General features: G+C 34.5%; 1 protein-coding gene across 2 annotated transcripts in view; it reads left to right on the forward strand.

Moving 5' to 3' along the window:
- The window catches only part of LOC114340503 (gamma-1-syntrophin), a 47,488-nt gene that overhangs the window by 19,729 nt on the left and 13,543 nt on the right, over nucleotides 1-14,216 (forward strand). For both annotated transcript variants that reach the window (XM_028291249.2, XM_028291251.2), the window contains exons 7-8: nucleotides 8,883-9,107; nucleotides 9,164-9,367. In XM_028291249.2, the coding sequence (XP_028147050.1) occupies nucleotides 8,883-9,107; nucleotides 9,164-9,367 (429 nt within the window). The remainder of the gene's footprint in view (nucleotides 1-8,882; nucleotides 9,108-9,163; nucleotides 9,368-14,216) is intronic.

Raw genomic sequence — 14,216 nt, forward strand, 5'->3', positions numbered from 1 at the left:
TTCTTCGTTGGTATTCCTACTAATTGACGTCCCACCATTAGTCCAGGGCGCATCTGTTTTGAGATGGACGTTGAGAGGTGACTCATATTTTTTTTGCAGAAATTGCTTGAAATTAACTCATATGATAATATTTGAGTTATCCTCCCACTCAAAAAGGTCCGGAACATTGTTTAAATAATCAAAATGTCAAAAAATGAAGGAAAAATTCGATTTTTTTCTTCATTTTTTAATTATAACTTTAAAAGTACAGTGGAACCCCGATAAGTCGGCCCCCGATAACCCGGAAGTCCGGCTAACCCGGACCGATTTTCATCAGACAAAAATTTAACAAATAAACAATTTAACAATTTTATCAAATAAAAATGTATGTAGGCCAAATAATATTTCAGAGATAATGTGTATTTGTGTAATTTGAACACATAAGTACAATAGTAAAAATGATTCATGCACACGGCGGCAGCCAGAGCGACCGTCTCAGCTTATCGGAAAGAACAGACACCTGTCTGTATTCCTTTTTCTTTATTTATGTCAAACTGTCTTAGCATTGTTTAAAAAAGACGTGACTATTTAAAAATTCTTGTATTGTGTGTAGTACAGCCTATTAATCACTTCCGTTCTGTAATGTAATCGTGCTTCAGATTGTGTTTGCTTTGTCTACGTAATGGTAACAAAATGTAAAAATGTTGCAGTGACAATGGAAAAGAAACTAGAAACATTAGGTAGGATTGATAAAGACGAATCTTTAAAATAAATTTATTGCAGCATCATAATATGATATTATGCTACCATAGGTCTGGATCCCGCGTATGAAAAAAAAGTTGATTAATAGCAAGCTAAAAATTTATTAATAGCTTAAGGGTGTCTAGTCGGATAAACTTTGATATATGAGAACACTGGAACAGGGGCAGTTTTAATTGTGGAACAGGTCAAAAATTTGGAACGGTCAGAACACGAAAATGGCACATTTATTTTGTCCGACAGAACAGACATAAACTCTCCGAACAGAGATTAAACTCTCATGCAAAAATCAGACTGCTATTTATCACCTGTCATAATTCCTGTCATTTGACATATTCTACATGTTCCACTCATTAAAACGCCAATTTGGTGATAAATAGCAGTCTGATTTTTGCATGAGAGTTTAATCTCTGTTCGGAGAGTTTAAGTCTGTTCTGTCGGAAAAAATACATGTGCCGTTTTCGTGGTCTGACCGTTCCAAATTTTTAACCTGTTCCACAGTTAAAACTTCCCCTGTTCCAGTGTTCCCATATATTAATGTTTGTCCGACTAGACACCCTTAAGCTAATAACAAATTTTCAGCTTGCTATTTATCAATTTTTTTTTGTACGCAGGATCCAGACCTACCATATTATGGTGTCGGTACATCTCTACAGTATGACTGAGTTTTTTACCAAGAAATGAACAAAACTCTACACTCTATACAACTATACGTAATTTAGATGTGTACTGTGCATATGTGTTTCATGTTTTTGTAATTGTAATGGAGGTTATTTATTAATTTTTACTATATTCTCCGGCTAACCCGGATTTTCGATAACCCGGATCGGCCGCGGTCCCGATTAATCCGAGTTATCGAGGTTCCACTGTATTCACTTCCGAGAAAAGTTGTACTGACATAAAAGTTGGGTAATTAAGTTTCCTACAATATAGAATTGGTAAAGTATTTTAAAAATTGTCACCCTTGTTGCAAAATAGCAATAATTGCGAAAAAATATAAAAAACAAGTATTTGCATTTTACATTTTTCAACCATTCATGCTACACTTAGGACCTTCATATTTTACCCAGAAAAACTTTATGGTATGTTTAATAAAACAATACTGTAAATTTCATTAAGATCGGTTTAGAAGATTTTGCAAAATAAACTTTGCAATCCAGGTTTCGCAAAAAAAAATCATTTTTTTCAGATAGCAAGTTAAAATTTCTTTCACATATAGAAGAATACTGTATGTTTCATTTGCAATTCGCAAAATTAAAATCGGTTAACTACCACGGCGTCAGGAATTTTTTTAAATAAACATTAATTTTTGGTGCTATGTGCAGGACAGCGGTGTTCGATTCACACAAGTCGATTTCCACCAAAATTTCTTCCAATCTTTATCTAATATATTATTTTCTTACTCTATATTTTGTTGTATTTTAATATTCTAATTCCACAAAAATCAAACTAATTTGATTATTGTTTGTGAAACATTGTTTAAACAATTGCATATGTTTAAAAATAATAAACTTTTATTCTTTAAGTTAGAATATATGAACAAATAAAGTTTTTGCTAAAAAAAAAGTGTTATTTCAAAGGACAGAGTATGTGTTTTTATTTTGCAATAAACAAATTTATTTATTTATATCGAAATGTACTAAAAATTAAAATTTATCAATCATTATCAAAGGTCATTGGAATGCCCAATCAGAGCAAACGTATCCGCTGTCCTGCGCGTAGCACCAAAAATTAATGTTTATTTAAAAAAATTCCTGACGCCGTAGTAGTTAACCGATTTTAATTGTGCAAATTGCAAATGAAAAGCAGAGTATTCTTCTATATGTAAAAGAAATTTCAACTTGCTATCTGCTTTATTTTCAGTCCTGCAACATTTTGAACAAAATATTTTTTTTTGCGAAACCTGGATTGCAAAATTTATTTTGCAAAATCTATTGAACCGATCTTAATGAAATTTGTAGTATTGTTTTATTATACCATAAAGTTTTTCTGGGTAAAATATGAAGGTCCTAAATGCAGCATGAATGGTTAAAAAACGTAAAATGCAAATACTTGTTTTTTTATGGATTTTTCGCAATTATTGCTATTTTGCAACAAGGGTGACAATTTTTAAAATTTTTAACCAATTCTATATTGTAGTAAATTTAATTAGGCAACATTTATGTCAGTGCAACTTTTCTCGGAAGTAAATACTTTTAAAGTTATAATCAAAAACGAAGAAAAAAATCGAATTTTTCCTTCATTTTTTGACATTTTGATTATTTAAACAATGTTCCGGACCTTTTTTAGTGGGAGGATAACTCAATTATTGTTATATGAGATAATTTCAAGCAATTTCTGCAAAAAAATTTGAGTCACCTCTCAACATCCAAATGTACTAATATTTTTACAGATGCGTCCTGGTCTACATAGTTAAGCTAAGCGTTCTACTAGATGTTCTGTCATTGTCAATTCTTATGGGCTGCTCAGCGCAATCTTTGTATTTTTGCATAATTTGCTGTAGAGGGTTCTTTGTAATATTCGTATAACTCGTGGTTGAACCTTATTCTCCGTACACCATTGTCGCAAATGAGGCCAATATCCTCCTTAATATATGTCTTTCAAAAGTGTTAATAAGGTTTATTGTCTTTTCTGCCATGAACCATTCAATTTTACTCCCCTATGGATGTATTTAAATCCAAGCACCTGCGACAAATAGAAGTGTGCTTAGCAAGCATTATCCTTTTCCGTATTTTACATTTTACATTTTAATATTAGTTGCATTAAAGCTTTCCAATCCTTGGGTATTATAGGGCATTTTAAAAATCCTATTCGCAGGTGAAGTAGATCATTCCTCATCATTCATAACTTGCGGTGTTTTTTTGCTGCTGCCCTAATTCTTTTTTATTTCTTTTTGTCTTTGTATTGTACTTTACACTCCTTGATATTTATTTCTCTTTATCTTTTTCTACATTGTCCAGCCATCTTCTGGTACCTGTGCCATTGTGGGATCCAGTTAGCTATCGTTCTCATCATATATGTACATATGTGTATGGTAGACTAGTAACATGTGTCCAATCCATTCTAAAGGAAGAAACTTTATGTTCTTGACTTAATTCTTCTCCAATGTTGCCATGCTCTTTAAGCTTTTGTAGTCCTTTTAGTCTGCATGTTATGATACCTTTCATTTCGATCATTTCGGGCAATCACTAGATTAAAAAGAACTTTCTAGTGATCAATTAGTTAAGGTATTTGTTTGTGGTTTACTATTCTACCTGAGAAATAAGCCACAATTTAACTTAAAAAAATAATTTTATTGACGAATCCTATAACATTAATTAGAAATAATACGAGGAAAATATCAATACCATATATACAAGGACTATCCGAGATACTTAAAACAATAGGAAATAAATTCAACATTTTACAGGTCCATACAAGTAAAAAACCAATGGATTCATATCAACATCGAAATCACTTCATAATGGAATTCCTCAAGGATCGGCCTTAAGCCCAATATTATTCCTAATCGCAATTAATAATATAACAAACTACATAGAGCTTCCTGTAAAAGCTAGTATTTATGCTGATGATCTAGTAATATATGTTAAAAGTAAAAATATAGGTTTAACTAAGCAAATTCTACAAAGAACATTAAACAGTCTGGAAAAGTGGTCGTTAGAGACTGGTTTAACATTTTCAACTGAGAAGACTAACGTAATAATCTTTGACAAAAGAAGAGAGGAATACAACTTAAACCTGTGTCTAAATGGATACTCTCTGAAACAAGTCCGTGAAATGAAATTTTTAGGCATAGTATTTGACTCACAACTCACATGGACTTCACATATCAACAATTTAATTCAATCCTGTGAACAACGAATAAATTTACTAAGAGTGTTATCCAATCATAAATGGGGTTCAGACACTAGAATTCTCCTAAAGCTATATCAAACTTTAATAAGAAGCAAGCTCGACTACGGATGCATGTGTTATGAAACAGCAAACAAAAATCAACTAAAAAAACTGGATATCATTCAAACCACATCTTTACGACTAATCTTTGGAGCCTTTAGAACTACTCCAATAAGAAGCCTTCAAGTTCTAGCAGGAGAAATACCATTATACCTCAGAAGACAATACCTATCACTATGCTACAATTCAAAAATTCTAAACGCAAAGGAAAATACCTTTCTCGCAAGTTTAGTATCGGAAGAACCACCGGAATGGACTTCTGGCGCCGTTCAGCGGGAATATCTAGACGCGACAGAATAACAAACGAGAGAGTCCGAGAAATCATGGGGGTTACACATACTATTGTTGACGACATCAGGACGAAACAACTCAGCTGGTACGGACACGTAAGGAGCATGCCGGAGAATAGAATACCAAGACAAATCCTCGAATGGCAACCAAGAGGAAGGCGCAGACCAGGAAGACCTAGAAGAAGTTGGAGAGAAGGAGTTGATAGAGAAATCAGGGACAGAGAACTCGAGGACGATCTATGGAATGACAGGACGAGATGGAGATTGGAAATCGGAAGACGTCGAAGAACGTTGTAAACCGATATTATATATATATATATATATATATATATATATATATATATATATATATATATATATATATATATATATATATATATATAGAACCACCGGAACAATACAGAAATTACACCACCAAGGCAATACCATTTTACGAACGCATTAAACGATTACCGTATAGCATCAATCAAAACACCTTAGCATCCATAAAAAGTATCAGACACCCCCCTGGACAGTTTCTTTACCAATAGTAGACCTCTCCTTACATAATTCTAACAAACATTCACACACCTCTGCTGAGATCAGGCTTCAATATCATACAAATTTACTCAAATACTCTTCTTACAAACTTTTCTTTACCGATGCCTCCAAAAGTTGCAACGGAATAGCTGCTGCTACTGTATCAGAAAACGTAATTTCCGCCACTAGATTATCTGATGGCTGCAGTATTTATACCGCAGAACTTCAAGGAATACTTGACGCACTAAATCATTGTAAAAATACAAATGAAAACCAAATACTAATATTATCAGATTCACTAAGTTCTTTACAGGCCATCAAACATGTTTACCCTACCCACATCAATCTATTTCTAATTAAAGACGCGTTGCATCAGCTCCAATTTTCTGGGAAAACCATCTCATTTATGTGGGTCCCATCCCATGTAGGAATAACTGGTAATGAGTTAGCAGACAAAACAGCGTTCGAAGCGATAAACAATGTGAACATTCCGACTACAACAGGCATACCAATCTCTGACACTAAACCTTTATTCAAGAATCATGTAAACAAAATCTGGCAAGAAATATGGGATCAAACAAACACAAATCTGAAAACCATTAAACCAGACGTATCTTCAAAAAATCTTCCTATGCCACCAAAAAGAAAAGACCAAGTAATTATCAGCAGACTCCGGCTCGGACACACACGACTTACCCACAGCTACGTCATCTCCAAGGAACCGCCACCAATGTGCCAAAGATGCCAAATACCTCTCACAGTTAACCATATAATAATAGAATGTCCAGATTACACTTCAGCGAAAACAATATTCAAGATACCCAACAGCCTGAAAGAAGCACTGGTCACAAAATTCAATGAAGTTTTATCTTTTGTAAATCATTGTAAACTGTATAACAAATTATGATTCATTTCTTTTTTCTTTGTAAACTCTAAATAATTTCCATATTTTTGTCATTCTTATATTCTAAAAATGTATCTTTTGCTCTATCTATTTTGTATTATAAATGTACCGCTAATAACCCGAGTGGTTGATGCGGATAAATAAAAATAAAAAAAAAATTCAACATTTCAACAACATTCAAGACAACGAACACATTGAGATCTATTTTATCTAAAACTATTTATAAATATATTTAGGTATTTATAAAATACCTTGTGAATGCGAACAATTTTATTTAGGTAAAACATCAAAACTAGTAAACTTTAGAATAAGTGAACATATCAATCTTATACTAAGAATAGGAAATTTGATTGATCTAAAATATGTAAATACGCATGGCACAATGAATACAGAGTTCAATGGAAAGATTCAAGTATAGTCCTGAAAGAAATAGATAGTAAAAAGAGAAAAATCAAAGAAGCAGCTCTAATTATGCCAAATGAAACCAATTCTGTGGCAAATTCCTCGGTAGAATGCAGTAGGATGTGGTTACCCATACTAAAAGAGGAAGTCAATAGAAAGAAAATACCACGATTAGTAAGGCAATAACATTTCGGGGATAGTACATAATTTATATTTTAGTATTATTTATACAGAGTGTTTGTTAAAGAATGGGCCATAGCTTAACCTCAGATTTCTGAGGTTAAAATAGGTCGATTAACGATACATTAACCTCAACGTTAAACAAAGTTAAACATTAATCAAAATAAGTGTGCCTTTTCATTTTTAACTTCAAATATCTCGAAAACTAACGACTTTATCGTTACGAATAATGAGTATATTATGTGCATAGAAAGTATTGGAGAATCTAAAAATTATGCTAAAATAGCAGTTTCATCAGTGGCGTAGAATTTGGGAAGGGTCAACCATTCACTTTCCCCTGTCGTACGCCGCTGGTATTAACCACAAACGATTATTTAACATAATTTAGTAGGGTGTACAGTACCTACACTTTCTGCCAAGTACCATAAGGATATGTCAAATAGTTTTATAGTACCGGGCACACATAGTTCTTAAAGTTTTCAATAAAGAATAAATTATTAAAAAAAAATGAATACTTTAAAATAATTTGACATATCCGTGTGATACTTGGCAGAAAGTGTAGGCACTGTACACTAGTGTACACCCTACTAAATTATGTTAAATAATCGTTTCTGGCTACTACCAGAGGCGTACGACAGGGGAAAGTGAATGGTTGACCCCTCCCAAATTCTACGCCACTGATAAAACTGCTATTTTAGCATAATTTTTAGATTCTCCAATACTTTCTATGCAAATAATATACTCTTCATTCGTAACGATAAAGTCATTAGTTTTCGAGATATTTGAAGTTAAAAATAAAAAGGCACACTTATTTTGATTAATGTATTATGCTCCTTCGTCTCTAGCTTCAAATATCTCGAAAACTAATGGCTTTATCGTTACGAATTAAGAGTATGTTATTTACATAGAAAGTATTGGAGAATCAAAAAATTGTACTAAAATAGAAATTCCGCCAGTGGCGTAGAATTTGGGAAGGGTCAACCATTCACGTTCCTCCGTCGTACGCCTCTGGTAGTAGCTAGTTTGTTTAACATAATTTAGTAGATTGTACAATACCAGCACCACTTACCAAATTTCGTCTTGTTCTCCCATGCGTTTCAGGAAATATTCAAAAATAAATAAAATAAAAGTTTAACTTTGACACCCTGTATTTCGGTTATTATTAACTTTTGTACTAAGGTAAGTTAGCTTAAATCAACCTATTTTAAGCTCAGGAATGTAAGGTTAAGCTATGGCCCATTCTTTACCAAACACCGTGTATTTCTATGTATTATTAATATTATTTATAATTTAAAAAAACACACTTATAAAATCAGAGTTTGGTGTTGGTCTTGAGAGTAAAGACCAAATTAATACTTACAATATCGGGATAGTATCATGAGGTTTTTTCCTGGTCTTTCCTCGTGATTAACTATGTAACACGAGCATTTTACTGGTAGCATTGCATGTGGTTGTCATTTTAAAGACAAATCACATGCTGTGATTTTTTGGTGACGGAGATTATTGAGTTAAAGTTGATTTCATGTAATCGAATGAACTATCTTTCAATTAAGTCGTCCGAGGAACGCAACTCATAAATATTGGCAATCATTTTAAAGTCTTCTACTTTAAAACTTATAATATATGTCTGAATTGCCGATATGAATGAGTCAGATTAAATTAAATTATTAGAAAGAATTTTTTTGTACTAAGCAACAACTTTTTTGTACTAAGCAACAACTTTTTTGTTTAATTTAGCAATATTTTGTATTTTGATAACGACGTCCGAGGCGGAAGTCGAAGCGCCAATAAAATCATTATTTAAGTTCAATTGTGGCTTATTTCCCAGTTAGAATAATAAATTACATAAATGCCACAAAGAAATAGCTTTCGAACAGCATTTGTTTGTTTTCTAGTTAAATGTAACTGATTGGACGAAATGCCCTCTAATGTTTAAAGTTTATCAGACGATGTTCAGGGTAATAAAGGAATCCGAAAACGTCGATGAACGACAACATTGCTTTTTGGTGCAAACTTCAGGCCAAGATTCGAGATATTTTTCAGTAGAAACCAGACAGGAACTGTTAAGAATTGAAAATGCCTGGCACTGTTCTGTATGTACAGCTGTTATGAAATTAGGGGTAAGTATAGCGCACATCTCAGTGTTAAAAATATCTACATTTTATAACACTTTTAGAACAAAACCTTTACTGTTAGCAGTAACGGTAAAACGGCTGGACTGACCTTGGATTGGAATTTAGGATTTTCTTTACATGAGGGTGATTCCAAAACTCCCGTGTGGCAGTACAAATTTTCACAACTTAGAGGATCATCTGATGATGGAAAATCAAAATTAAAACTCCACTTTCAAGATATTGAGTCTAGAGCCATTGAAACCAAGGTAAGATATATGTTTTTATAAAAAGTGTCTCAAAATTCACAAAATATTTTAATTTGGCACCATTTGATTCGTCTTCTGGTTCTATAATTTCCTCTTTTGGTGATTAATATCACTCATTTAGGTGATATGAGGTATTATAAATTCAAGTTTTATGTCGTCAAGCAAATGACTACTTGTATGAGTAAATTGAGCGTTCTATCCCTTAAACTCCTTCTAAGTCTTTGTCTTCTTCTCGTTGTCCTTATGCCCTATAAGAGCGTCGGACTTTGGTATCACCTATCCATCTTTTACCCATTTCTTCCACGCCTTCCGGTCTCCTACCATTTCCTTCATCCGTTGCACCGTTTTCCTTCTCTTTGTCCCGATTTCCTTGATCTGCTCCATCCAACCCTTTCTAGGTCTGCCCCTTCTTCTTTTCCCCTGTTTTTGGCATCTGTCACCTTCTTTACTAGTCTGTTCTCGTTCATCCTAGTTACATGTCCAAACCAATTCAGTTTTCTTTTTTAAATTGTTTTCTCTATTGGTTCCTGACTTAGCAGGTTTCTGATGTTTTGGTTCCTTTCCCTGTCCATCTTAGTCTTTCCAGCTATTTTTCTCAGCTGCTTCATTTGTGCTGCATTTGTGGCACTTTCATGTCTTTTATTTGTGACCCATGTCTCTCTTGCATATAGAAGAGTTGGTACTGTGATTGTATTATATACATGTATTTTTGTTTCCTGGCTGATTTCCCGTTTTCCCAGTATCGTATTATTAATCGCATAATATATTTTCGTAGCTTTCTTTGTCCTATTTGCAATTTCTAGGTCTAGCTTTCCGTCATTCGATATTATCGTGCCCAGGTACTCGTAGGCCTTCACGCTCTCCAGAACACTCGTGTTTCGCCTTCAATCTCCTGCTCCTGCTGACCTATTTTCATCGTCTTGCATTTGCTGATGTTTATTTCTAATTTCATTTTCTCTATTTCCTCAGACCATACATCAGTTAGTCGCTGCATCTTTCTCGGGTTGTCTGCTAAGGCTACGGCTCCACGGGCTGGAAACTGACGCTAGCAGTAGCCGCAAAATGAACTTAAGGTTCCACGGAACGGAATAGGAATAGCCGAACTGAACCGACTACGCACAAGTCCTGTAGTCGGTACAGTTCGGCTATTCCTATTCCGTTCTGCGGAACCTTAAGTTCGTTTTGCGGCTACTGCTAGCGTCAATTTCCAGCCCGTGGAGCCGTAGCCTAAGAGAACGACGTCGTCCGCATACTGTAATCCTTCTATCATAACTGGTGTTAGGTGCATGTAGCCTATTATTGTCTTTAAGTGGTTTGTTCTTCTTTTTACATTTTTAAATAATTTATCCATAATTATGACGAATAGGAGTGGGCTTAGGCTATCTCCCTGTTTTATCCCCTTGTCCATCCTAAATTCTAGTGATCTGCTACCTCCCATTTGTACTTTTCCCACCACTCTGCTGTACGTACTTTTAATTATCTCTAATAGTTTCCTCGTTATTCCCAGCTTCTCCATAGTATTCCACAATACTTTCCGGTCTACTGAGTCTAACGCTGCTTTAAGGTCTATTAAGGTCATATATATGTTTGTTCCTTGATCATTATTTTTTCCTATTATATTTCGTAGTATGCTTATGTTGTCAACTGTTTGCCTTTTGGCTCTGAATGCTGTTTGTTCGTCTTCAAGTTTTTCTTCTACCTCTGTTCTTAATCTTCTTTCTATTATTCTCGTATAGAGCTTGAACACTACTGATGAGAGGCATATATCTCTATAGTTTCCACAGGTGGATCCTTCTCCTTTCTTGTGAATTGGAATCAGTAAGTTTTCTTCCCATTTTCTCGGAATTTTGTTTGTTCTCCATGCTTCTCTCATTATTTCCAGCAACCACTTCTTTCCTTCTTTCCCTATCCATTTTATCATTTCGGGATCAATTTTATCTGCTCCGCTCGCTTTTCCTATTTTTATTCTACTTATCGCTTCTTCCAATTCTTCTGTACTTATTTCTTCCATTTGGTATTCGTCTGCTGCTGTCTGTTCTATGGTTCCCTCTGTCTCTATTTCTTCACTTTCCTCGCCCATATATTTCTCTTAATAATATTCTCTCCATACCTCTAGTATCTCTGTTGTATTTGTCTTTAGTTTGTTGTGTTTGTCTTTCAATCCTCTGAGTTCTTTTCTTTTCTTTCCTCTTAGACTCCTTACTTTATTCCAGAAGCATCTGTTGTTGTCTCTGTAATTTTGGTTTAGTGATTCACCGAACTTCTTCCAACTCTCTTTTTTGCCTTTTCTAACTAGTTCTTTCACTATGTTTCTGTGTTTTTGGTATTCTTTTTTATCTTTTTTCCTCTCTTGTACTATTGTATTTTTTCCATGCCTTTTTCTTTTTCCTCACTTCTTCCTGTATATCTGCATTCCATCATTCCGTCTTTTTGTTAAATTTTCTGACTGTTAGATTTCCGCATATCTCTTCTGCTTTCTTCATTATCACTTCTTTAAATTTTTCCAATTTTTCCTCCATATCCATTTCTATTTTCTTTCTCTCCTCCATTTTGAACTCCTTATCAGTTCCTTCTTGATATCTCCTTTTCTTTTCATCTTTTAGCTTCTTTATGGCTATTCTGCTGTATTCTATCTGTTCTTGTTGTACCGGTTTTCGACATTTCATCTCTGCCATTACCAATCTGTGATGAGTTCCGATCTCTGCTCTCTGTTCTGTCCAGACTTGTTTTATATTTTGTTTCATTTCTTGCGTGTAGACTACGTAATCTATTATGCTTTTTGCACCTCTGCCTTCTGCTACAAATGTATATTTATCTTGTAGTACTTGCTGTGTAAACGAGTTTCCTATTAATAGGTCATTTGTCTGGCAGAATCTGATCATCTTAATTCCATTTCTGTTTAGTATCTCTTCACCATGTCTTCCCATGCACCTAAGTCCTTTGTTTTCATCTTTCCCTATCCTTGCATTCCAATCTCCCATTAACACTACTCTTTCACATTTTTCTCTTATCTCATCTAGGGTATTCTGTAGTTCATTGTAGAAACCTTCCATTTTTTCTTCTTCCGTTCCTTCTGTTGGTGCATATATTTGCACTATGTACCATTGCTCTTCCATTTCTATTTTTATATACATTAATCTCGACGAGATAGGTTTGAAATCTGATACTCTTTTTTCTATTGTCTCTGTGACTACTATGCCTACTCCTTCTTTCGCTATAAGTTCTTTGTCTACCCCAGAGTAATACATCGTGTAATTTTCTGATATTTTTTCTTTTCCTCTTCCACATTTCTTTGTTTCGCTAATACCTATTATTTGCATTTTAGATTCTTCCATTTCTTGCTCTAATTCGCATTCCTTTCCTCTAAGTGATGTTAAATTCCATGTACCAAGTCTTTGTCCATCTAAGTCTTTGTAAAAAAGAAATATACTGCTCATCTGACATTATACCTCATGTTCCGGCTCGAACAACCAAAAAATGTTCAAAATCGAAGACTAGAAACAATATTCATAAGCACAGCAGATAACATATTTATTTTCTGGTATATAATGTAAAGCAAAGTTAACAATACAGCATTGTTTATCAATCTTCTTCTTGTGGTTCCTATTCGTTTCAGATGTTGGAAATCATATTGGCAATCATAACCTTACTCGTTGCGGCTCGAAACAGTTCCGTTAAGGTTTTCTTAAACCATGTTCTCAAATTCCGCAGCCATGATATTCTTCTTCTACCGAGTCCACGCTTACCTCTGACTTTACCTTGCAATATGGACTGCAGCAGGGAGTAACGGTGTTGATTTCTCATAACGTTTCCCAGATACTGCAGTTTTATGCGTTTGATGGTAAACACAACATGCGGTTCCTTCTTTATTCTTTCTAGAACTTCCTTGTTCGTGATCCTTGCAGTCCAGGATATTCTCAGCATTCTTCTATAAAGCCACATCTCAAATGTTTTAAGTTTTTTAATAGTCGTGTGTAAGCGTCCATGCCTCCGCTCCGTACAGTAATACAGAGAAAACATAACATTTCAAATGTCCATTAGCCTCTGAAGTCCTTTTAAACTATCTGCTATCACTATAGTGTCGTCGGCATATTTAATATTATTTACTCTTTCTCCATTTAGAAGGATGCTTTTGTCTGCTCCATACAGACGTTAAAAATTCGCTCTGAGTACATATTAAATATCAACGGCGATAGGATACATCCCTGTCTAACTTCACGTAGTATTAGTGCGTGATCTGTTTCTTCTCTGTTAATTTTCATATATGCGCTCTGATTCCAGTAGAGTTCTGAAATTATTCTGAATTATTAATCATCTTTTGGTGTTAAACTCTGTCAAATGCCTTTTCATAGTCGATCAAGCACGCGTATACGTCGCAGTTAATGTCCCTTCATCTTTGAATCAGGACCTGTACTTCGAAAAGTGCCTCTCTGGTACCCACTGCATTAATGAACCCGAACTGTCTGTCCGATATTTGTTCCTCACTGCTTCTTCTTTTAGTGCCTATTCGAATATTGGCGATTATTCTGGCTATAATTATTTTATTAACTGATGCTTTAAATAGATTAGTTGTTGTTGTGGCGAATTATTTCCTCAGGTTCTTTAACCATGATATTCTTCTTCTCCCAATTCCTCGCTTTCCGAATACTTTACCTTGAAGGATTACCTTCAGTAATCTGTATTTAGTGCCGTTTCTCATTATGTGTCCGAGATATTCTAACTTTCTCCTTTTAATGGTATACATCACCTCTTTATTTGCCCACTCTTCGTAATACGGTCTCGTTGGTTATCTTGTCCGTCCATGATATCCTTAGGATTCGCCTGTATAGCCACATCTCGAAGGCTTCAA

The sequence above is a fragment of the Diabrotica virgifera genome, chromosome 10 (assembly GCF_917563875.1).
Source record: "Diabrotica virgifera virgifera chromosome 10, PGI_DIABVI_V3a".
Classification (NCBI taxonomy): domain Eukaryota; kingdom Metazoa; phylum Arthropoda; class Insecta; order Coleoptera; family Chrysomelidae; genus Diabrotica; species Diabrotica virgifera.